The 26,099-nt window shown below is 46.6% G+C and overlaps 1 protein-coding gene across 3 annotated transcripts; it reads right to left on the bottom strand.

The window, feature by feature from the left end:
- Positions 1-133: 133 nt before the first annotated feature.
- Positions 134-26,099, bottom strand: LOC126914440 (signal-induced proliferation-associated 1-like protein 1). Of its 3 annotated transcripts, none has more exons than XM_050718385.1 (14): positions 23,702-26,099; positions 6,727-6,973; positions 6,110-6,622; positions 5,776-6,024; positions 5,296-5,694; positions 4,984-5,195; positions 4,658-4,899; positions 4,480-4,586; positions 4,106-4,340; positions 3,624-3,998; positions 3,231-3,497; positions 1,600-3,150; positions 1,262-1,456; positions 134-1,097 (listed from the first exon to the last, which is right to left on the bottom strand). In XM_050718385.1, exons 2-14 carry the CDS (start codon positions 6,962-6,964, stop codon positions 896-898), a joined length of 4,785 nt encoding a protein of 1,594 aa, XP_050574342.1. In that variant the 5' UTR covers positions 6,965-6,973; positions 23,702-26,099; the 3' UTR covers positions 134-895. The 3 variants fall into 3 exon arrangements, with proteins under 3 accessions (XP_050574342.1, XP_050574341.1, XP_050574343.1); XM_050718384.1 differs by lacking the exon at positions 23,702-26,099 and adding an exon at positions 13,429-13,678; XM_050718386.1 differs by lacking the exons at positions 1,262-1,456; positions 23,702-26,099 and adding an exon at positions 13,429-13,678.

Here is a 26,099-nt window from a genome sequence, read left to right as displayed (position 1 = left end):
TGCTGAAAGAACACGTCTTGCCATTCCCTTCTCCTCTCTTCGCGTTACGATCTTCCTCCTCGAGGTTACGAAACGATTCCATCTTGATTTATCGTGTGTATTTGTATTCGTAAAAAATAAACGATCCTCTCAGTGAAGTGTGCATTTCTTTTTATTATCGATTGGTCTCATCGTTTTTTACAGACTGCTCGTCGACGGGCCGTGTCTTTTTGTCTTCGCGAAGAATATCGTAATAATAATAAACTTCTTGGCGATAAACGTACGCATATGCCTCGGTTAAACAAGACAAACGATCGACATGGCGTTTCGTGAACAAGGAATGTTTCTCAACTTTTGAACACGCACGGAAATGATTCCTTAATCTTAACGGTGATACAAAAAATACGTAATAAATTACGAATGAATTAAGATGATTCTTACACAGCTAGGAATATTTGGTCGTTTCAAAGTAACATACGTAATCGTGATTAACGCACATCGCGAACGAAGCAACGTTACTCCGAGTGCACGCGGTGTCTAAAACCGGTGCTACTATCTCTTATCTACGCGCTAGCTCTTAGTTTTAAACGTTCGATCGAAGTTGGATAGAGCGCAATCCGATGGTAACTTACTTTGTACCCTTATAACTATCTAAAACTAAATCTATGATACAGACTAATCATGAGTGCGGCGCTCGCGATATCGTGAACGATGTACGCCTTTGATTCGCGCCCTTTAATCTTTAAGTCCGGAGAAACGCAAAACTAGCATAATACTGGTGTTACAGAAGGGTGATCGTGTGACTTGGCAGCACGATCGTAGAAAAACGAGAGAAAAAATAGAGAAGAAAAGAACGAACGATTGGTTGGACGCGACTGTCTTCGAACGAAGATATTCGAATTTCGTTGTTTTGGAATTATTGGTGGTCTATCGTTTGAAAGAACCATTCGGTGAAACGTCGAAGCTGTTGCGCAGCCGCGTGGCTTTCATCCTGCAGGCGTCGATTTTCGTCTCGCAAACGACGCACCTCGTCTTCCAGGGAAAGCCTTCGGCGTGTCTCTCTGGCTACTCTTAGTTCGAGCGTAGACAGATGTGACTGCAAATCCGACACGGAATTTCTGAAACACAGAGAAAGCGGTGGTTGATTGGAACAGGCGTGTCGAGCGGTAGATTCGAGAGAAAAGAAAGAGAAAGAGAATTTGAAGGAAAAATGCTTGACGATTGATATACGTCGTATATCGTGTAGCGCATACGAGATTGAACGTCGCGTCGCTAAACTTACGCGATGGTATTGCATCCATCGATAAGTCTGTCGTCGGACCACTCTTGGGCGTGCTGCTTTGATCTAGAATCCACGTGGTGATTTTGCCAACGATCCACGTCCGTATCGTTATGATTTTTCGCGTCTTTGACGGACGTCAAGTTGGTCGGTGCTTTGGAAATCGAATGGGGAGGTTTGGTAACACGCGGTGACAATCTAAACTCACAGATTACAGACACACACACACATAGTGTATTCTATAATGTAGAAAAGCGAAGGTCGAAGATCTATCGTATCTGTACGGTACAGTATGGTACGATATTGTACGGTAGGGTAGTATACCGATGAGCAGTGCTTACCTCTCTTCCTTCGACAACTTGTTCTCGCTCGGCGCAGGACTGGACGCGGTGCTTGCGTTCGAAATGACCGTGGCCGGTCTAGCCATCGTCAGAATTACTTCGGATCCGGTTCCGTTCTCTTGGCTGTTCGTTGGTAGAACGGTCAACGCATTGCCGCCGTTGCCGCATAAATTTTCTCTCGATCTACACCTGTTTTGAATCTCGAGTATATTGTTGTTGATCTTGTTCGGATTATGATTGGCGATGAGTGCGTTTCCGCCTACGTTATTGTTCGTTATTTGATCATCATCGGCCATGTAATCGGGGTTGATCAGCTTCATGAGATCCTCTTGAAGAGTGCTGGAAGTTAAATTCGCGGAATTTCTATGAGAATTTCGTACTCCCGCACTTTTCGGCCTGGGACTCTGATTCCTCGAACCACCGCTCGAAGGGGTCAGATTTCCGGGTCGATGTTTGTTCGTTGCTCTTCTCAGTCGAGGTGACACGCTTCCAGATCCGTTGGATAGTTCGTCCTCGCTGGGTAGAGTAGCCACCTCTAGGCAATTACCACCGGTATCGCCGATTCTAACTTCCGGTGGAAGACTCGCGGCAAAGTCTTTCGTTTGACGATACTCGACGTTTATCTTGTGAGGGACCGGTCTCTCGCCGATGCTAGTTTTTAGACAGGTAACCTTCTCCCCCACTTTAAATTCGTGCGGTAATTCGTATCTGATCGATTCTCGATTTTGTTCCACGCTATCGCCGCTACCGCTGCCGGTGTGCTTCCTTTCGGTAACGCCGTGTTGACATTCAATCTCATACTTGCCGATATCCATATCGTATTTGCTGTTTCGTCTCTCGTATATCTCTTCGGCATATTCGTAATTGATCGTCGATGTTCTCTTCTCATGGGCTCTCGCGTCTTGCTCGTACTTGGACGACGTTCGATCCAGCAGCAGCACCTTTTCGTCTTGCGCGTCGTATTTAGAATTTCTTTCCAATTTCCCGTCGTGTTGTTGCTGCTGCTCGTACTCGTTACATCTAGATCCAAGATTGTTATTACTACTAGACTTTGGGAGGCTGTAAGACGCGTTCTGCGCTAAAGGCAATGAATTCGACGAGTTCAACTTTTGGTGAGTAACGTAGTGCATATCGTTTTTCTGAAGTTCCCTCTGAGAGGCGTACAGATTTTCTTGCTTGTTCATCTCATACTTTTCTTTTTGAAGCTTCACGTAACTCGAGGAAACGTGATCCTGGCTGGAACGATGAACGTTGTCCAATTGCCTTTGATAGCTATCGTGTCTCGCATTGTTATCAGCCTGCACCGCTTTCGATGACGCGTAATTGCCATCTTTCGCATAATGATCCTGCTGTTGCTGACCGTGATGATGTTTCGAATTCTCTGAAAACTGTTTGCTACTCGCATAATGCGATTCCTTGTCTTTCCTCTGGGACGAAGACTTCGAAGCGATCATCTGGAATGATTGTCTGGCTGGAAGCGGTGGTGGAGGAGTACCGGTACTAGTACGGTACCCAGTGCCATCTTGGTCTTGTGGCTCCAAAAGCTCGTACCTGACCGCAAGAAACGGGAAAGATGTCTAGTTTTAAACTAATACTCGCGCTATTTAAACTCACGGCTGTATCATTCTTACCAACGATCGTCGTTGCTGCTATGCCCGCTACTGCTACTGGTCATTGTACCCTCCAGGGGGAAGCGTGGATCGTTGAACGACCTAGAACTAGATCCTGTCCCATAGCCGGAACTGTTGCTCGATCGTGGCGGACTGAACGATCGCTCGTAACGTCTCTGATGAGACATGGCTGTCTGCTGAGTCGGCGTATTATCGGGACTGGTTACATTCTCGTAGTCACCTTCGTAGTTCGTTGACAAATACTGGCAGTTTTGCAACGTACATCCTCTGTTAACCGTAGCAAACGAAAAAAGAAAAAACAACGAATGACAGAAGACGCGAGAAAGGAAAATAAGGGGGCAGGCGAGAAAATGATACGTCGACGAATACAGGAAAGAATCTCGCGTGTCTTACCTCCTGGGATTACCGTCGGTGTTGGGCGGTATCACGGTCACGGTGACCTGAGCGCTCGTTTTTAACAAATCGACCATTTGATCGTGACTCAACGTGGACACAGCTACTTTGCAAATCTCGACGAGCCTAGATCCTTGTCTCAATCCCGCTTGCCAAGACAGTCCCAGACTTTCGACTTGCGTCACCACACCGTCCGGTTGAACGTGAAAACCCAACTGTCCCAGGCTGTTTCTCTTCAAAGAGAGTTCCGTGGCTGGGGATCCTGGAGTTACTGCTCGCAAACGTGCCACTATCTCCATTAATTCGTCCCTTTCCCCGTAATCGCCTCGCACGTGAATCGTAATGCATTCTCCCTGATGATAGTACAATCTCAAGCTGTAACACAGCGAACGAATTAGGATACACAAGGTAGTTTCGTTCGCGTCGTGCGCATTTTACGTACAAGTGCATCGCGCTGAATCGAGAAACTAAAAAATCGGCACCTGTTTGTTTGAGCATGCCATCCGAGTACGCTGGCGCACGGAGTAACGAATACGATCTGTCTGGAGTGTTCCTCGATCAGGACGATCGTATCGATGCTTATTCCTAGATAGGAATCCGTGTTCTGATTGCTATCTTCCAGTATCACCTGCCAGCATATCGCGCCACGCTGCAAAGCGTCGCAAGATAGTCTCGGACGTACGGCCGTTTTCTTCTTGCTGCTGAACGACAGCATAGCTGTACGAAAACATAAGTCGTGGATTGTTCGTTCGAAAGGACGAAGTCGAGGTTGGGCTTGTCGGAGTTGAGGCTGAGGTCGAGGTCAAGGCGAAGGTCAAGATTAAGATGGAAATCGTAGGATGAGAAAACAACTTACAAAATTTTTGTCCGGTGTCGACCATCGTGGTAGAAGAATAGTTGCTAGCGAGGTCCTTCAAGTACTCTTGCCTCGTCCTAGTCGCCATGGTGGCAAATTTCTCGGATCTACGGAGAAGGATAATTACGAAAAGTTTGCCACGCTATCTTGCAACGTAATGCGTAATATCGTTTGCTACCTGTGCGCGGCATTTTCCGCGTTGATCACTTTCGCCAAGATAAAGTCGGCGAACGCTTTTCCCTTGGTGAACGTGGCACCCTGAGGAACCGGTGGCCCGAAAATTGGTACTTCTTTGCTCCTCGAAACGGCTACCTTGTACTGAGTGTTGTCGGAGCATGGGTCGACCGCTCTGACCACGATGAAAACGTGTTGAAATTGCGAGCGTATTCTTCGCGGGCTGAATGGTAACGCACCGGGTTCCTATCGTACCGAACGACACACATGTATCACACGGAGTATGGTTGGACGATCGATGCCCGCGTCACGCAAGCGAATATAGCTTACCTGAAAAACGATCGTGACTATATCGTTTCCAATGTGCCTCTTCCTGAGCAACTGTTGTCTGTTATTCGGCGTGAAGGGTAGCATCGTTGACACGTGAAAAGTTACTTCCGCCCCTCTATAGGTCGCGGCGACTGCGTGGGTGCCGGTCGAATCGGTTCTCGTGTCTAAACCGGCCTTGTACCCTTCGAATCCTCGCAGCCTGATTCTTTGACCTGTCGTACACATGCAACGTAACACACGCGTAAGTACGTGGAATTACGATACGACGAAACGAAGAAAGAAAAGGGATCTTTTGCGTGGATTCGGTCTCACCGATAGTGTCGAGAAACTCGAGAAAGGCAGGTCCGGCGTGCTGATTGTTGTACATTTCTTCCTCAGTTCTTTGACCGGATCTGCAGTACAGAACGCCCACTTTGTATTTGTTAGAAAGTCCCTGTTCGTCCAATCTAGCCAAAGCTTCCTCGGCGGTAGGAGTTCCTAAACGGAGGCAACCGAGCTGAACCTCCGGCGCGACTAACTCCAGCAATTCTCGGGTCGGTAACCTGCCCTGTGGCCTTATACCACCGAGAACTTCTTCCGGCACCGAACCGCGAAGCGTCAACAACTCAGAAGTGCGAACTATTATTCTATACTGATTGGCGTCCTTTCGAATGCTGATGGCAACCGGACCCAGCTGTTCGTCCATACCGAACCAATTCTGGTGGTCTCGACCTGAGCAAACCACGTCCACGTCGTCGTTACTCGTTGATCGTAAGTCGCGAGTCGATCGTTTGTCGCGCGTCTCAAGCTTACCGAGAAAATACCGTCTGTAATAATGAGCACCCTCGTCGATGCTCTCGATAGGTAGCGGCCGTTTCTGCAGAGGACAACTATGCTTCCAGGATGTTTCGCCGGGCGCTGGTTCCAGAACCGCGACACCGTACGACAAAGATGGTCTGTGAACTCCGTTGCCCGGGGAGGATCGAGTAAGGCCCACCTCCCGTTCTCCCTCGCCGCCGATTTCGTTCCGAAAGAAGGGACACGATTCCAGTAAATTGTTACCTACGCGGAAAAGTCAGAAGTTGACTCGAAGTCGAGCGATCGCGTTATCCGATCGCGTATGATCCAGTTTGGGGCTGCTACCTACCTCTCCCGTCACCGGCGTCCTCTTCCGGCGCCTCGTCGGGAGTCGACGCTCTGAAGGAACTCGCGGCTGAGGCGCCAGTCGCGGTGTTCCTTCTTCTGGCGAGCAGAATACCTCTCAGCTTGGCCGCGTAGCCGAGATTCGCCGTCAGCGACTGACAATCGTAGTGAGCGAACGCTCGCCTTCTGTGCCTTTCCTCCACGTCGGCTGAAACACCGACAGGGCTGCTGCAGCTCTCCTCCATGGGCCGGGACTGGGCCTTCGCACCCCACAATCTCTGCAGCTTCAATCGTAGCTTGGGACTGGAGTTACCGGTCGGGCCGCAGACTTCGTCCGTATCGACGACCATTTGCCCATCTGGTACGCGTCTCAGGTACTCCATGCCAACCGAACACCGTTGATCCGATGCCTGGGGGGTAGTCGCCGTCGGCACCGACGTCGACGGCCTCAAGTCTTGTAGCATCGCGAACAAATTCTCTCCGACCGTTACCGATTGCGCCACTACATCGATGCTTCCTGCGAGCGAAAACCTCTGACTCTCGTTTCAACCACGCAGAATCGGTTCTAATCGAAATCTTTGCTCCTTTAGTTTACGCAGTAACGCCGTACGTGTCACTTACCGTGAGATCCATACTCCCGCCTCAGGGGAGTTTCCGGTACGCGAGACCCAGGATCCGTTGGACTGTGAGGAAGCTCTAAACTCGAATTTGACCTATGAAGGGCCAGACCACGACCCACGCGGCTACTCGGCCCACTGCTGCTACCTCCGCCTCCGCCTCCTCCTCCTCCACCACCTCCACCACCTCCTCCTCCACCGCCGCCGACTCCGCCGCTGTGTATCGGTAGGCTTGCGATCATCTCTTCATTCTGTCAACAACGATCGACCGAGAGCGTAAAATAACGTCGAGAACGGTGTCTGAGGAAAGCGGGCGAAATCGTTAGACCGAAAGTAAGTAAATATCTCGCGGATCTTCGTGGAAATCGTTCCGTGCGCGTGGTTTACGCGAAGAAGAAGCGCGACCCAAAGTAGGACGGTTAATCAGATTCCTACTTACGCGTGCACGTTCTACGCGAGCACGCGCCTACGCATCTAGACCGTGTCTCGTGGGTTTCGTATTTTGTTAGTCTTTTTGCGAAGAAAACGGTAGCTACGAGTGCAAGTACGTGCGACGGAAATTAATCGCGCGACCAACTCTCCGATCGAATCCGATAAATCGCCGCCACTCAGGATCGTCGTTCTCCAACTCCAGCTACTTCCTTATCTTCTTCGCCGCGACGAGGTTCTCACGTTGATGAAATCTATGCACAGGCATAGCTGTGATATTTTCTAGTATTTGCACGCTGATAGCAGCGCGGCTTGAAGAGTGCGCGCGGAAAGGGAGAATCGTGACAGTCGGTGAATCACGACGCGCACTTACAACCGGGCGTGCCGCTGTTGTTCAGATGCGTTCGGTGAATGGGCGATTTTCCATTGTCAAAGAGAACCGGTATCTCGTAGTTTGTACGCTACGAACGATCGAAACGAGGATTAATCGATGACGCGCACGCGCGTTTCACCCACGTCCCTCTCTGGATCACGAGCGCCACGCAGCGCCACGAACGCTTTGCGCAGCGAAGGCCACCGATTCGAATATCAAGAACGATCAAATACGAACGAGGATCCGCGCAGCAAGAAACCGCGACGCGCGCTAACGGAGCGACGATGATCGAGGTGGTTTCGAGGTATTTGGCGCGAACGATCATCGTCGCCCGTTGTCCCGGTGGCCTGTTGCATTCCGTGCGTTCTCTCGTTCGTCCTCGTCGGTTCCGTTTCGCCTCGGTGCTTCGTCACCGTCGTCTCGCCCCGTCCGGCGTTTTTAAAATCCGAGCGAATGGCATTTACGCGGCGATCGCGACCGTGAAACGTTGATTCGTCGTCGAATCTCGTAGGCGAGCGCGTGCGCCTATGCTCCTCCGTGTTTTTCCAACGAGATTATACACCGTGCGAAAGTTCTCAGAATTCTACGTGATTTGTTCGGCAAATCAGATATTAACCACGCTGCTCGTTACCGTTGCGACTGTCGTGTGCATACGCTTCGAATTAATAAATCGAAGAAGCGTACGTACATGTCGAGAAAACGTGTCCGAGCAAATACGTACGTACTTGCAAAGAACCTGCGAGCGATGACGAAACCGAGACAAGTAGAAGAGGAGGGAATTCGGAATCCCGTCAACCGTGTGACGATGCCGTCGTCGCCGGATGTCGGCACAGGCCAAGTCCGCGTCGGAAGCTAACGTTCTGGTTTTTTTCGTTCGAAAGGTTCCTCCGCTCTGATTCTGCAAAATCGCGATGCAAAGCTTTCTCTATTCTGGTCGCTTCGTAAACATTCTGCCACGCGTAACACGTCGTACAACGACGAACGGAACGGCGTGTCGCGTCAGTTCGAGTATCGAATTGCTGGACGTTCGTCGACCAGGGTCGTGTCGTTAAAGACGAGACAGAAATCATCGAAGGCGCACCGAAGAACCTGTACGACGACTTTTACGTACGCGCGTTGCGTTGTGGGAACGTTCGAGTTGCGTGTAACCGCAGAACCATCGTTCATCGCGGCTGTATCGTCCGATCTATCCGTGACACGACGTCCGCGTACGTGCGATCGTAAGAACGTAAATGGAAACCGCGCTGGCCGAACCTCGGCCACTCCTCGACACAGCTATATCGTCGACGCGAATTTTTGTCCAACGCTGTAAAAAAGTAATACACCTAACTCGCTTTACTTCCACCGTTCTGCCGTTGCTCTCGCTTTTTATTACCCGAAACGAGCAACGATATTCTCCGCGTAACGAGGAAACACGATCGGAGGAAAAAAAGTGGAGCAGGCCAATAATATCTGGTCTGTGGTAATCGGTCTCGAGAAAAGATATTCGCGCGTGTTTCTTCCCGCAACGCAATTCCCGGAAACGTTATTACGACGGTTACGAAGCCACGATGAAAGGGACTACGATTTCGTCCGATAAACGTTACAATTTTTCGTCGACCAGCTTATCTTTCTCGCGATAACGTTGAAAAGATACGGCAGGCGGCTGCGATACACACCGGCCACACGTATTAGATATGTTACGCGATAACCATCGTGCTGGTGAGATTTGAGGACGTTCGCTTGCGCCTGCGGACGAAAATACGATGCGTTATGTTACCACGTTGTAGGAGAGTTCGGCGAGCGACGGCACGCGACTTAAAAATACGAATAAAAACGCGGGTGTAGCCGTGTACGCGCGTGTACAGCGTAGTAGTAGATTCGACTAGGTGTTGCGCGAAACGGACGCCGATCATCCGAACTAGTTATGTAAATTGGCTTGGCATTCTTCGTACGGTCTACGAGAGCGTATCGCGAAGCTGTTGTGTCGCGCGCGAAGAATGCGCGCACACGCTTTACAGGTTTCGTCTTTCCTTTCCTCTTTAAAGCTTTCCCCGAGATCCGTGGAAATTGCGTCCACGAATTTTCTTCGTTTCTCGATTCCCTCGACCGAAGGTGACGCGACGTCGCCGCCTCCCTTCCGCGAGTGCCAGATGATTAACCACGCGAACCATCGCCAGCGGCAGCAAGCTCTTGGAAATATTTAATCGAGCTTCGCGATAATGGCAAATGGCTGTTCTCTGGGAACGAGAACCAAGAAACAATTGCCTTTTTTTCGCAACAACAATCGCTGTTCCCTGTTAAGCGAGTTTTCCGTCAGACGTCGGTTGCGGAAAGGAATCGCACGCATTTTTCACGAATCCCTCGAGCGTAAATGCACGGCCGTATAAAGCCACGCTAGATAGAATATTATTTCGCCCCTTTCTGGGATCGTAAACGAGGCTGCCAGCGAGAGATTGTAATAACATCGAGCGCCATTACCATGGTAAAATACTGGTTTTTCTACTGGTTTCCGCCCGTTGATCGCAACTGCGATGCAACCGTATGCAACTAGCTTGTACGCAACCAACGGCTAATTATCTATTTTAATCGTGCGAATTCATTGACTGCGAATTCATTGAAAGAAAGTGGCGCGGCTTCTGCGAGATAACGGCCTACTATCTACTTACTGCTTCCCTTCGCTCGCGTCATTCGGCCGCGACGCGATTCTAGTTTCATAGCCGAGGCCAGCGTTCCAAGTTCGAATCGACGCTACCTTTGTCCATCTATCGCCATTACCGCCGCACGCCTATCGTTTGCTGAAAATTGTCGTTTCGAATCCGCTCTCCTTTTTAAAGTCACGCGCACAAGGGAACCTTAAAACACTTTGCGGTCTTAAAGGCAAATTCGCATCTTACATACTTTACGCGGTATCCTATGAAAATGTTAACTACTGTTCCATAAAAGCAATGGATACTATAAACGAAATCTTACGAATGTGTTTTTATATTACGCGCTTGAATAATACGAAACTGTTACCGATATATCAAATATAATATTAATCGCTTGGAAAGTTCGTTCCGATTTTTAAGGAATTTAAAAAAATAACAATTTTGCTCAGTACCTTTCTATCGGACAAATTGTTTCAAAGTATATATCACGCGAAAAAACGTTGCTAGAAGTATCTTTAAAAGTGCTCGTTGATTTTTAATAAAATATTACGCTTGTCAAACGCTGTTTGGAAAGTTCGTTCCGATTTTTAAGGAATTTAAAAAAATAACAAATTTTGCTCAGTACCTCTCCATCGGACAAATTGTTTCAATGAATATATCACGCGAAGAAACGTTATTAGGAGTATCTTTAAAAGTGCTCGTTGATTTTTAACAAAATATTAAGCTTGTCAAACGCTGTTTGGAAAGTTCGTTCCGATTTTTAAGGAATTTAAAAAAATAACAAATTTTGCTCAGTACCTCTCCATCGGACAAATTGTTTCTAAGCATATCACGCGAAAAAACGTTATTAGGAGTATCTTTAAAAGTGCTCGTTGATTTTTAATAAAATATTACGCTTGTCAAACGCTGTTTGGAAAGTTCGTTCCGATTTTTAAGGAATTTAAAAAAATAACAAATTTTGCTCAGTACCTCTCCATCGGACAAATTGTTTCCAAGCATATCACGCGAAAAAACGTTGCTAGAAGTATCTTTGAAAGTGCTCGTTGATTTTTAATAAAATATTACGCTTGTCAAACGCTGTTTGGAAAGTTCGTTCCGATTTTTAAGGAATTTAAAAAAATAACAAATTTTGCTCAGTATCTCTCCATCGGGCAAATTGTTTCCAAGTATATATCACGCGAAAAAACGTTGCTAGAAGTATCCTTAAAAGTGCTCGTTGATTTTTAATAAAATATTACGCTTGTCAAATGCTGTTTGGAAAGTTCGTTCCGATTTTTAAGGAATTTAAAAAAATAACAAATTTTGCTCAGTATCTTTCCATCTGGCAAATTGTTTCAATGAATATATCACGCGAAGAAACGTTATTAGGAGTATCTTTAAAAGTGCTCGTTGATTTTTAACAAAATATTAAGCTTGTCAAACGCTGTTTGGAAAGTTCGTTCCGATTTTTAAGGAATTTAAAAAAATAACAAATTTTGCTCAGTACCTCTCCATCGGACAAATTGTTTCTAAGCATATCACGCGAAAAAACGTTATTAGGAGTATCTTTAAAAGTGCTCGTTGATTTTTAATAAAATATTACGCTTGTCAAATGCTGCTCGGAAAGTTCGTTCCGATTTATAAGGAATCTGATCGACATAAAAAATCATATTGGAAAGTTGGAAGGATGGAATATTGAAGTTGCGCGAAAAATGGGGAAAAGTAGTGGAACAAAATGGTACCTGTACAATTCAATGGTCGTATATCGAATCGAAATGTAAATCGGAACGAACTTCCCGAGCGACCCTTTGAATCTTCTCGATCGCTCCAAAAATACGCGGCAATTCGGGCTGATTTCTCAGCATAGGATCCTCGAAACGTTAACGGCGAATGCTATGAGCAGGTATCGCGAGCATGTACCTTTATCGATTAAGTACATTTCGAAGCAAAGTTGGCGCGTTGATAATTCCGACGCGATTCGACTTGTGCTCGTTCGTACGAGCGGAACCATCGATCGGGATACGTACTTGTACAGAGTTTGACAAAGTCAGGAACGATGGACTGCGTCGGTGAAATTGCATCGTTGCCGTATCTACGTGTAACATTTGCAAAGGAAGAAATGGAGACAGGGGCGCAGAACCGAAAAGAAGGGAGGAAAGAGGGAAGAGGGAGAAGGAAAAAGGAAGTCGGGACAACGAACTTGCGACCGGTCGGTCTTCTCTCGGTTTGTCTTTGTCGATCGTCTTTGTCGATCGTGTCGCGCCGAACGAATGGAAATACGGGCGGTATACGATATATACGTATACGCGGTTATTTATGCGACGACGCATGGAAAATCGCCTGGCAAACTATCTTGCGTTTCGGCGTTTTCGATAAACGCGTTTACCACAACGAAGGAAGATCCCCACGGCGTAAGTTACGCAAAGGAGGTCTGCGTGGATGCGCGTGGTCCCCAGCCGAGCGATTACACGCTTTTTTGTTGGTTAATCGAGAGACGGGACTGCGCTCTCGCTAGGGGAAGCTCTCTCGCGAGCTACCGAACGCGCATGGTCACCACATGTTTCCATATAAATCGGCGCGACTTTGCCTTCCACTCTACGTTGGCCGAGTTAGCGAAATTCCCTACCATCTTTACTACGGTAATATCGTATCGTCGTCGAGATAACGAACGTGTGCTTCGGACGTATATCGCGTCGATACGAATCCACGTGTCGAGACGAATATCGCGATGCCGATAGATTCGATATTCTTCGGCGACGCTGGAATAAAGAAGAGAAGAAGAAGATGGGATACGTCGGTGCGTCCTGCAGCGACCCGCGCTAGTAAGCTTTCAGGAATGCGCTCTTTCAAATTGGGACAATCGAGGAGGAATGCGGGATCTGGTCGGAGGCGGGCAGTTTCTTCTCCTCGGCTCGTGAGTCATCCCATACGATGGCTAAGAGCAGTAAGAGCAGTCAGTCGGAATATACGTATGCCGAACGACGCGGATCGAGTCTCAAAGCGATCCTTGTTCCTTTCCAACTATTCTCTCTCCCTCTCTCTCTCTCTCTCTCTCTCTCTCTTTTTCCCGATTACCTATATAACTGTATATGTATGGCCTAACACAAACCCCGTTTCAAACGTCGGTATTTCTTACGTAACGCGCGTCCGGAATGGCCTGCCATCGCCCTTGCGCGCCTATTTATCCTCGTGGCCGTTTATTTTTTCGAATTGCCGATAATCGCGCTCGGAATGGCACGTACGCGCGCTTGTTTGCGTTAATTGCAAAATTCGAAAAGATCCCGCGGCGTTGTACCTGTGTCTTTTCCAAATATTCCCACGCTTCGCACACAGCCTCTGCGCGCGTTTTCATCCTTCGGCGGTTCTCGACGGCGGTTCTGCTCGCTTTCCTGTAATTTATCTCGTTTGTCTTCTTCGGGGACGGCGTGAGTCGTATCATCGCCTCCAGTATACTGTCCACGATCTTAATCTTAATCGGCATCGATATCTCCCCGAATCGTAAATCGCCACTGCTTTGCACCAACTCCGTCACTCGACTGACCCACCGGCGAACAAGAGAGTATCTACGGTCGACAACGGTAAGATCGCGAATGAATGTTGCGTCGTGTATCAACGTGCTCGGACGTGTTTCGACCAAGGGGTGCGGTAGGGATGGAGGTAATGCACGATTCCCCTCCCCTTCGCCCCTGCCTTTGCCCGATCTTGATCTTGATCTTGATCTTGTACCGTCATCGGTGATGCCGATAGAATCCTACGTAACCGTGTATACCGGTTACGTCACGGACAACGCGACTCTTTCGCCTAACGCTTTCACAGAGTCGACGTATTTATTTTAAACGAGATGCCAATTGTTTCGTACGTTTGGTCGAAGCGTCTCTTAATCCGGTAGAAGAATTTCACGAGTCTACGTACATAGTATATGCGTAGGCGAGCTACGCGCGATGGTAGATCGTTTTCTTTTTTTGGAACGACGTAGGAGGTTCGACGAGTTGTAACGTAGGACAACGTGAAGCTAAAGAGGGATTCGGATCTCCCAGGAGGTAAAAGAGACGCGACGAGAGACGACACGGGCTGGAATAATTTTCGGCACCTCGTCGTTCGGCCGCGTCGTATATTATCGGTTTCGTAGCACAGACTCGACCAGGCTCCCACAGACGCATATTTGTCGTCACTTTCTTTCCTTTCCTCTGGTATCGGTCGGCATGCCTACATACGAAGATTAGCGCACGGGTCACGTGTGTAAAGCTCTTGTTACGCAAGGCTGACGTATCGGGTCAACGACTTCCTTTTTCTTCGTACTCGAACGAAAAAGAGGGGAATGAAACGCGGCTGGAACGATTAATCGACTAAAAATAACGACCAAGTTGATGCTAAGCACGATACGAAATTTATCGAGCTTGCATCGTTCGCACGCGTCGTTTCCTCGTTTCCCTCGAACGTTTCTACCTCTCTTTCTCCTCCTAAGATTTTGCGCGAGTTCTCGAGATAAACGATCGGTCCGCTTTGGCTAAGGAGAACGTGCACTGGCTCGGTACGTTCGCGGTTTCACGGAGGAACGCGGCCGAATATTCGTGATAGATCGCTGTGGCCGGTGGAACAAAAAGGAAAAAGAACGGCAGAGATACGGCGGACAAAGAGCACGTTATACGTACTTATTGGTTCCTGTTATCTCAGCGCCGCATTTTTCCCGTCTCGGTGATCGAGCGCGATGTCACGCAAACGGAACGGTTCCGCAGGAATGGCCCACGCGCGCCAACGCCGATCGTTCGATCGATGATTTCGCGATCACGAAAGAGAACGCATCGACGGCACATTTCAATCGGGCATTCCGCGATTCCTTTAATAGATAGGCTAATAAACAGTCCTGTAACACCGATCGCAGATTGCGCGTTTGATGTGTAGAACGCGCGTAGGACTACACGTGTGCATCGACAAAAGTGGTGAACCTGAACGCTATCGTAGAACGAAGAAGGTAATTCGGTTAGGGCGCGATACGACTATACGCGAATCGAAAAGTAGAATTTCAAAGAGGATCTCGCGAGATCTTTGCGCCGAGCACGCCAGTTTTTCAGATATATTCCGTCTTCGAACAACTCGTGGAAATCGAACACGATCGACTTGAACGGTAAAACGCCGGAAGAAACGTGGAAAAGTTTGCGTTTGCGTTGTAAACAGTACGACGGATTTCTAGCGATACGTCCCACGGTGAATTAGTACGTTCGTTAATCGATCCTAGCGAATCAAAGATAGCCGAAGGAACATATGGCGATCGCAAAGCTGAGCCTCGGCGTTCATTCTCTCGTTCCACTGCAGGAGGTTCTGGCATATGCCACGATTTCTCTCTGCGTTTTAGATTTCAATTTCAACCTCCTCGCCCTTTTGTTTTCTTCTCTCCGCCCATTTGTCTCGTTTCGATTGCTTTTCTATTTTCTTTCTTTTTTTCACGAGCAAACTTTACTTCCTAAATACAACGCACACATAATGTGTACTCACGAAGATATACGCTGTTCCACTCGTTGATTTTGAACGAATAATTACGCGATATTTCGTTCGAAGTTTCATCGATCGCGTACTTACGTCGTCCGTCGACGCGACAGGACGTTTTGTGGCACAGCGTTGTTCTTAAAGCAGCGGTCTATGCCAATAAGTACGAGTACGTCCGTAAGCACGTTCAAGAGTACGGAGGGCGTTTATCGAGCGAGAGAGCGACTGAGAAAAAGAAAGAATTAAAAGACCGGTCCCGTACTACGAGCCTGTCCGTTGGCCACCGTTGTGCTTCGGATACGTGATTTTTAACGGACGATCTATAAATACGTACGTTCGTCTCGCGATGATTGTTGTGCATCGTTTGCGATAAAAATAATACGATATTTCGGGCGAACGTCGAGTTCGAATGCGACCACACGAGACGCGATCGAGCTTGCAAAGATGCGAACGATACGTACGAGATACGAGCCACGCGTGTTTTCCTACTCGGTCACGGTCCGACTCGAAACGTAATCGGAGGCCGTTCGTTTCGATAAATCGCGTTCGATAGATTTCTTTCTCGCTGCGAAATACAAGGCGCGTTCGATCGTTGACCCTTCGCGATGGAATCGAGAATCGCGAAGAGAAGTTGGCAGCCGTCCACGCAACGAGTCCGCACGCGGTGAGTGTAACTCGCCTGAGAATACACAGCCATTCGGTTCGTTCGTTCGGTCGTTACCCTCGTTTCCGTGGTACGATCGTTTTTCGGCAGCGAAACGTTCATTCGTCAATGACCCGCCGAAAGAAAACGTCGAGCGTTTCTTTTCTCTGCCTTGGAAAACCCATCACACGAAAAGGTATGGCGCGTCGATATCTACGCGCAACTAACATCGTCTCACGAGAACAATTTTGAAACTTTAAACGAACAACGCGGATAATTGTAAGTTGCCTAGCAGCCGATGGAAGGACGATGGAGAGGCAAGTTTTAATAAACGCGCGATCTATCGTGTTTGGTATACTTCACAGTTTCCATATTTTGTCCATGTGTATCGATACGAAGAGCGCGAAATGGTTCGACGTTTAACCGGGAAGAAATCACGTGGATGGGGTAGCAAGTGCGATCTGGAATCTAAGAAAACGGGAATGGGAAGAGGAGAAGGTAACGGGCTCCCGCTGAGAAACAAAGGCACGCTCGATGTCTGAAAAGGCGGACGCGCGAGTCTCCGTTTATTTCGACTCGAACGTATTCGAGCTTTTCGTTGGAACGAGAAGCCGCTATTCGAAATGTACGATAGCTCCTTATCGTACTATACGTGCGATACGAGCAAACGAGTTTACCGATATTCGGACGAGGAAAAAAGCAAAGGATTCTCGGTCGTTCCCCGATTCGTTCGTCTATGACAGACAAAGGACTACACGTTTGAATACACCGCGACGAGCATCGGAGAAGAAACTATTGTTGGAAAAATAATGAAAACTTCGTACTTGCATTGTATGCGCAGCGATGTAAATCGTGAGATCGATGCGACACACACCGACTGTTGCTTTAACGCTTCTCGAGTTCTAATTACGATTAATGCTAGTCGATCGAAGAGCCGCGGCCGCGCTGGTATCGGTATGCCTTTTTCACAGACTATGATTTACGATCGCTCTCCGTTTTATATCCATCGGATACGTAACGCTGTATCATCGAGCGGTCCCTCCACCTAATCTGAACGAGAGATTTCAAACGAGATCTACTTACGGCATTGAACGCAACCGGCTTGAAAATTATCCTGCTTCCGCTACGTATTGTAACGCATAACCTCGCACTTACGTAAAACGTAAAGTATCGAAGATATTAGAAATACGGAGGAGCGCGCGTTCATCTGGTGGATGAACGATTTCTTCCTTTTTTTTCTTCGAAAAACTAAAGGCGATTCCTTTCGAGACACGTTTAGCGATGATGCGACGCTTCTCGAGACGATCCGGAGAGAGTCCTTTGTACTGCCCGGAGAAAGGGAGTCGAGAATAAACGCTGAGGGCGAGCTACGGCCCTGAGCACCGGAAGTCCTCCCCTACACTCCCTCCGCCCCTCGGCTCGCTCTCTCCTCCTTCACCCGTTCTTCCATAGTTGCCTAACCTACCTAACCCCCGCGCGCCCGTTTAATCAACGACGTAGCTTACTCAATGCGATTTCTATTCGAACAAGAATTTCTTTTTCCCGTAAAACGATTATTCGAAGAATAGGAATTGAGTTTGACCGAGTCGCAGCGTGTTTTGCTCTCACAGCGGGCCTATCGACGCCCTACACCATACGTAGCTTAATGGATCGCGAAAGCCCAGCGATACACCGTCTTGTGTATTTGTTTGCGAAGAAAGAGAAAAAGAAGGAATAAAGGACACGATGGCAAGGACGACGAACAACGCCTCGATATGGCGTTACGCTGTATATACGACGACTGACGATACACGAGTTGTTGGCGCGTCGACGCGAAAGAAAGAGGCAGTGGATCGCAAACGACGCGAAAGAAACCGTTTCTCTTTTTTCGAACGTGGGACGTTTCCGAGTACTACGAGAAAATATCAACGAAAGACGAAGGAAAAGGATGGCGGCGCGGCATGTCCGAGGATGCGTTACGCAAGGAAACCGACTTATTCATAGGCGTTCCGCTGGCAGGGCAACCAGCTTCGTTATCGGCTCGAAGCGATCTTCTTGAGCACCGCTGGAACGACGAAAGGTTCGACGCGTAACGATTCGTGTCCGGTACTCGATGCAACCAAGATCGCGTAACATCGGCCGCTTCGCGCAATTCGTATCGGAATCTATTCGCGTTCTATTACTTCCTTTTATTATGCACCGGCGTACATTTGGTTTTCCGATCTCCAACTTTCCGGTAAAAGGTATCTAAAATTCGTTCGTAAATTTGCTTTCTACTTTAACGACGAACGATTACAAAGACGACGATTTACGCGCAAACTACGTATCGTCCGTGTGTTCCTTGGGATCGGCTGTTTCCGCGAAAACGGTGAAAGCGGGAACGAGGATTACTAGAGATAGCGTAATAACTCGAATCGTGAAAAGCAAAGAGTCGTTTGCGTTTCGTCTTTCTCGACTTTCCCTTTTCCACTGTCGTCGTCCGCGAGTGCCGATTTTTATCCGGACGCGTTGCCGAAAATTTTCGTTTCTCCGTGAATTTCGATGTAAGCCGAGTTTCGGTAAGTAAGCTGAATCGCAGCAAACGGTCGTAAAGGTTAGGTACAGGCATACACCGTCGCGGTACTACGTTGCTCGTTTCGTGCCGTTTTATCTTCTAGGACAGTCGCGCTCGGTGAAAGCCATCGTCGTCTCGATATCTCGTCACGGGTGTACCTTGCCTGAATATCGCTCGATTCTCACCCCTGAAATCCAACGGACGTTCGTCAAAACCGCCTTTATCGCCAACGGTTGGCCCGCGTTCGTCGCATTCCAACGAGGAACGCACGTGCAACTGTTCGTTCATCGCGTCGATCGAACTACGGTCGAATAGCGTGGTCAGAGATTTCACTCGATTCACGGTTTTTCTTTGGACTAACCGATCCACTCGATTCGATTTCAACGGAATTTCGAATTGCGCGCCACCTGTTCAGAGTCTGTGTAGGATCGCGAAGAATTGTCACAGCCTTCGGACATTTGTGGAAATTGTTCGCGAGAAGATACCGCTGTGGCGACCGAGCGAATCGAAAATACAAAAATCTGATGTTTCCGTTCGCGCGAGGTTAACGCATGACGCGAAGACAAGCTGGACGACGAGGAGTCGAGTGCACCGAAATAGAAAGGCCGAGAAAGAGCACCGTGCTCGCACCATGACCCAGAAAATTGAAACGGGACGCGCGGTGAAGCCGATTTGCGAAACGTCTCGTTTCTACGATTTCTTCGCTATATAGATTTCCTGGCATCGGCCGAAGAAACCCGAGAAACGACGCGTTTCAACGCGTAGATAGATATATAACGCTAAAACGTCGGCTACTCGTCCACGCAACGCATACTTCGACGATTTGTTTGTGCGAACGAACGTAAGGTTCGAATGCCGTTTCGTTCGACCCTTGGTCGCCGTTCGAGTTGATTTTCGTGGAACGGATTATCGTTAGTCGAAGTTCGACGTAAACTTCCTCGCCGATTACCTACGATACCAACAGTCACTGGCCGAGAGGCGATTACTCATCTCGGAGTGTTGCGTCATCGGGGGATCGAGAACGATAGGAAATCGATTTGACGCGTTCGCGTATTTTACGGGCAAACGTCTCTTATCGATAAAATATTTCATAGGTGCAGACATGGCGTATCCAAGGGAAGAAACTTTCACAGCCGGAAAGAAATTCTCAGATGCATTCACGATCCACAGGCAAGCACGTCCCTTGACGCGTAACGCAGCGTGCGTGCGTGCCAGTGAGTAGAAAAAGGAAAGGAGGAGCAGAAGAAGAAGAAAAAAAAGAGAAAGGCGGAGGGGAGCTTGTTGTCGGTGAATGCGAACGTTGAGAGTATTCGGAGGCGCAAAGTCGAACGAGAAGGAAGAGGATGCCGTCCGAGATGCCGTTACTTCGAAGAGTCACTCGGGGCAAGCCTAACCCAACTGAGAGAATCGAGGATAAGGAGGAAGGAGAAGGCTGCTGGATTCCTCTTATTATTATTCTTCGTTCCACCGCACCGACCAGAAACACCCGAATGTTACTGACCTAATACGGCACCGTCCTTAAAACGCGAATCGCTCTCGAATTTGAACTCGAGGAAAATCGACGCGCGACGTCGAAATTAAAATTGGCATCGTCGAGCCGAACAGTCGGAAACAGTCGGAACAGTCGAGACGACTCGCGTTCCCGAACGGCAAGTTGAATCGCTTCGAAATCATCGAAACCGCTACGTACTACCATGCTACGCGTGCGTTTTATTCGCACCTCCGTAAAAAGACAAAGTGGAACGTTTCTTTCAAGACACGGTTACTTTCGTAACGGATTAGCGCGTGAGTTGCGCGTATTTCGACGAAAGGATCGTGAAAGCACGCGTTTACGACAGTCAAAATAAAATCAGGCCGCTTTATCGAATCGCCTGACCAAAGCTTCGCCGTTGTAAATCGTAGGGCGATGCTGAACGTACTCGAGATGCTAAAAACTTTATAAGATGGCACAGATGGTCGTTTTATTTCGGAATTACACAGATATATAGCGGTCTAGGTGCGAGACGAAGGAGCACTTGCAAATCATAAAACAAGTAAAACGAGAGTCGGTGAATGAGACGGTGCGCCGCTATTCCTAGCAGAGAGAAGCGAAGTTCTCGGCGAGGGGTCTCATGGTCGCTCGCGTGTCAGGTGACGGTGCTTTTCCGACGCAGCGTACTTGAGCGTACGCACTGGTGACAACGCTGCTCGTAAGTAGCTAGACGTTCATCTACTACCTTGTTCGATGTTTTTACAGTTAGCCGCACGCTGTGATATAACAGTATATACATATGTGCATAGGTATTGCGTTCGCGTTCGATTTTTCCGAACGAGAATCGCTCGTTCCGTTGTTTCCACTAAATTCTATGTATTTCGTTACAATTATCGATCCCCGCGTCGCATATCGTTCAGCCTACGAGTTGGACTGCCGTAGCTTGTCCTTTCGTTATTTCAATTCTTTTTATTTTACATGTACCACTTAGCATATGCTCTATCGTCTATAGGTAGGTAGAGTTCGCTCCCCTCGACGACCTGGAATTCCAACGACGATCGTTTACGAGAATTTTGTCACGCGGATATTCCATCCTTTCGTTGCCTTATTTCGATTTGTATTTGTATTTTTTTCTTTCCTTCTATTTTAATTTTTCCTCTTTTCCACAATTTGAAATCGAAATGTAAATAGGTCGAAAGATAGCGACATTGTGAAAAAACGAGATTTATTTTTATCTTGTTTTTACGCTTAAATGTACTTACGACCTTACAACCGGTGTTTTGTATCTGTTACAACGATTATATACAATTCCTTGGATCTTCTATATGGAACGAGTTTGTGGACGCGTTTAAATCGACCACGATCGCTTTCAGTGACCAACGACGACGAAGAACAAGCTGGAAAGTTGGAACGAAAGGGCCAAATCTCCGGTGCTCGAACCCTGGCAAACTTATTCAGAGGTCAATCGACGCATCCGGCTTTAATTAATTGCCTTTGATTACTTTTAAAGAACCTGTATCCTGTCAACCCAACACCGGCATACGATCACCGACGATATATTCGACTCTAGTGGGAAGGTTATTGCTGCAGGAAACAGTCTAGGCCCTAGGCGATCCACGATATAGGTCGTTCAGGAAAAACACGTTTACTCGCTAACATTCCGCTTCTTCTCTGTGTCTGGTGGATATAGTAGTAATGGCACTGTGTTGCAACGTTCGACAAACAAACATCTCGGGCATGATGATTTTAAAGAACTGGATCGAGCAAAGTCATCCACCGGTAAACGGAAAGATTTTCCTCTTTAGCGGTTAGAAGTTTAGAAAGTCGTTGATATTGTGCGAGTTATCGGGCAAAATGTTTTTAAAGGAGTTAATAAGTAAAGGAGTAATTTTTGTCCGTCAATTTCGATCGGAACGGAGTTAGGACGAGGGATCGACTTTACGAGCGTATTATATCCGTAGACCCGAGGCAAGTCTGGCTGGGTATGGCTTAGGTATGCGCCTGCAGCTGTTCTAAAATTCCATCTGGGATTGGCGTTCTTCTTTGGAATTTTCAAATAGTAGGTTGTGCCTTTCACACGAATCATTCGGTTCAGGTATAATATTTTGTCCCGTCCGTGTTTCTAAGCATCCGGAAATTTCTATACAGATACGCATAGTCTAGAATATGCTTTAAATCGACGCAAGTGTAGGTATTTTTTCAGCTATTCTTTGGCGTATATGTCAAAGAAATTGCTGGTACACGTTCAAATATTCAATCGCGAGAGAAATATACGTATACTTGAAATATTCGAGCAGCCCGTTAAAGCTTGAGCGACTCCACGCCATGAACTGACCACCGGAAGTAGGCGTAATAACGAACTCCCATTGCCTATACGTGCTGGGAATACAATAACATTATACGCTACAGGCAAAGGTTTCTCTCCCTGGAATGGCTACATTGGGATACGTTCGTTTTCACCGCTTTTTTGTAAAGATATATATTGATCGTAAAAGGTACTGGATGGTAAACTGTATTTGCGACTCCAACCGGTATAAATGTACGTATATTAGAAGTATATTGGATCAGCGACGTTTCGCCGATCGTGACAAAAATACGAAATCGTTTATCTCGATTAATTTATTCTGTCGAAATGTTAAACAAGAATGAATTCGTTAACGCTATTTCGCAGACACGTGGGTGGTCGATCGAATCGCATCACGCCTGCGAATATTCCATTTCGAGTCAATGAAACGACGAGTCCGTATAATTATCGTGAAAAATTGCCTTACGCGCTCACATTCACACAATGTATGTACGTACATGCGATTATAGAAGAAACATTTTCAAAATAAAAAGTGGGTCGATTGGAGATTAAAAAGAGTTGAAAATCGTAGTTCAGATTACGCATTGGAAAAACCAAGTTACGCGAAGAAGTATATACTTCGTTTTATCAATTGCGAACGGCGAAAGAAAAAAAATATATAGTACAGTATAAAAATTTAAATGACAAATCGCTACTCGATGAGCAGAAAGTCTCATACATGCGGAAAATACATACATATATACGTATATGTTGTATGTGTTGCAGCGCCACGAATTCACTGGTACTACGGTATTGGCGTCCAGTGAACAACGGTGACCTTCACCTACCGGTATTCCTCGACATTAACCCAACTTTCTTGCGGAATATGAATTAGCGTTTCACAGCAGGAGATAGTTCTTTCGTAAAACGTTCGTCTTCCGGAAAATTGTATTTCTGGCAAACGGTTTTAAATCTCTAGCAAAGATTTACGCTCGAACGTGTATTTACTCTACGTATAACGTATCGTATCGCGATGACTTCGTTCTTAGAAACGTGTCACAAATACAGTTTCACATACCGGATGCTCGAAATGCAACGGAAACGAATATTCATTCTAGAAACGTAGTAATCTACTGATTCGGAGATAACTTACATTTTCGGGCTGCGACGATCGCCTTTGCCGCGGTACACAGAAGAGCGGCACGCCGCTTTCTCGCTTCTTCTCCAATATAGCGGCTTCCGAATCTTTTTATCGACACAAAATAAACGAAATCGTTCCCACTGACACACCACTCATCCAGCACGCACGTTTCCTATCTCCGCGTCCCTTCCTGGCTTCGGTTCTCTTCACACATATCACTGGATTCGGATCGAACGATCAACGATCAATCAGATGTATTGTTATTAAACACGTTGTACGAATTCACGATATATTTTTGCCTGATGCAAAGTGGTTACTTCGCGAGGCACGATCGCTCGTACTATATATAAGTTTGGTCGGTTGAGTTTCAAAATCCATCGATTCGAGATTGAAACTCGATTCCCTGCAGGACAGCGATTCAACAATGTGCTGCCGATACGTCGTCGTCGTCGTCGTCGTCGTCGCCGTTGTTGTTGTCGTCGTTCCGAATACATATACCGAGAAATTCCTTTTCTCGATCAGTTTCCTTACTACTCCAAGTGCAACGCAATAAACTGCTCCCTTGTTTGACTGGATTTTCACAACGTTGTTTGCCGAGTATCGTTCGCGCGCCACTTGCAGGTATATTGCGTGTTAACCAAATGCTCCAACGACGCGCTGCATTTTTACGGAACCGACGTGTCCGCCTCTTTCACAGAGGGTTCGTCAACCCGGACCTGGCGTGTCGATCCGTATCCTTTCCTTCGACGATATCGGAACATGAATTTCGAATTACTTTTTGCGTAAAAGTAGTACTTTCTAGATTTTAATCGTGAACAGATGAAACACTACGAGATTTCTATTTGAACAAAGAAATCGTATAAACGAACGTTAAATGGAACGAAACCGTAGATCGTATCACCATACACGATACTACGACGCTAACAGGTTGCGCGCCGCAAAACGACTGAGTTCGCTTCTATTACGACGACAGCCACCGAGATCCCCACTCCATTGTACTTCGACGTTCGTGTCTCTTCGAAACTATACCGCTCGTTACAAGGATAAATTGCCGGCGGTCGAGAACATATCAAATATTTTTATTTTTCTTATATATAATATATATATGTACTCGCACATTGTACGATTGATATTTTTTCAATTTTACGTTTCTCTCTTTCTTAAAGTCATAACTCATATCCCGAAAAATAGATTCTATCATTTTTCTCTTCTTCGACTAAGTCTATCTTACTCATAAGTTTGATGATGCTGACTAACTAAAAAATCGTACAGAGAATCGTTGAAAATGTTCTAGCGTTTGTCCTAATCAGATTCACCGCGATCGTAATTCAACGAATTGACTCTTTGTAATACAGGTCAGCCGTGTCCAATTCTTTAATTCAGAAATTAAGATTGAATTAGAACATCGAATGCTCCATTATAATATAGGGTTATAGTTGTCATGGAAGACAAAGGCTGCTAGACATCATTTTTTAAATAATTGAAATATGTACAATGTTTTTGGGGCAGTCGTTTGTCAATGTTCGAACGATGATATGTATATGTACCTACTTAAAGAATTACAAGAATATACAAGATTTTGAATTTATTCAGAAAATACTTTCATTAACCTACAGTGACGGTTTTTAATTCGAGCATCTGGACGTATATCTATGAAATTCCCCTATATACGTCTTACGTGTCACGCAACTACTAATATTAATTATATAATCCATTTCCATTACTTTATTCCTATTTATCATATTCCCGTTTCTTCTTTTTTCGACAGTTAACAGTTTTTTCGTTAATAAGAAACTGGTTATGTTACCAGCCATTTTTCTTACAAAGTAACACGGTAGCTTATCATTTCTTACGAAACAGATAACAAGAAAGATTTTAATTTGATACATCTTTTCATATTACATATTTTGCTAAACTTACGATCGGGGTAAACATTTCTTACGATATCGAGAAAAATTTGATTTCGCTGATTCATGAGTAATCACCTGCACTGTAAAGGCATGACATTGTGTACCGCGGAATATTACAGAAACGCGATTGTATGACACACCCTTTATAGAAAGGAAGAGAGAGTGACAAATGTTAGCACGAGTAAGCACGCTTAATTTCACTAAAAGTCAATGCGAGTAATAAACTGGTCTAGACGTACGGTCTGGATTATTATAGAAGTTCTGCTTGCGATACGTGTAGGCGGTCAGTGTGGGAGTGCCGCCGGACATGACGGAACATTGGATCGACGGATGAATGGAAACACATGTGTGGGTGCATCCTTTCTCGAACCAAAAACATAAAATTTTGAAATTTTAAAGATAAGACAAATCAACACCAAGTATACGAGCGTAGGGTTAACAAACATTTCTTACTAACTTTGTTAAAAGTCAAACCTTTAATAGAACTAAATAGGTTTAAG

This window comes from Bombus affinis, chromosome 3 (genome assembly GCF_024516045.1).
Source record: "Bombus affinis isolate iyBomAffi1 chromosome 3, iyBomAffi1.2, whole genome shotgun sequence".
NCBI lineage: Eukaryota > Metazoa > Arthropoda > Insecta > Hymenoptera > Apidae > Bombus > Bombus affinis.
Note: the sequence above shows the minus strand (reverse complement) of the source record. Positions and strands in the feature narration are given on the sequence as shown.

Excerpts from the sequence above, each read along its gene's own strand:
- LOC126914440 (XM_050718384.1), bottom strand. The coding sequence starts at position 13,614 with ATGCCGATTAAGATTAAGATCGTGGACAGTATACTGGAGGCGATGATA. Across the intron at positions 4,587-4,657 it reads GCGGAAAATGCCGCGCACAG|ATCCGAGAAATTTGCCACCA; the intron begins GTAGCAAACGAT and ends CCTTCTCCGTAG. Across the intron at positions 3,151-3,230 it reads AGCAGCAACGACGATCGTTG|GTACGAGCTTTTGGAGCCAC; the intron begins GTAAGAATGATA and ends TCTTGCGGTCAG.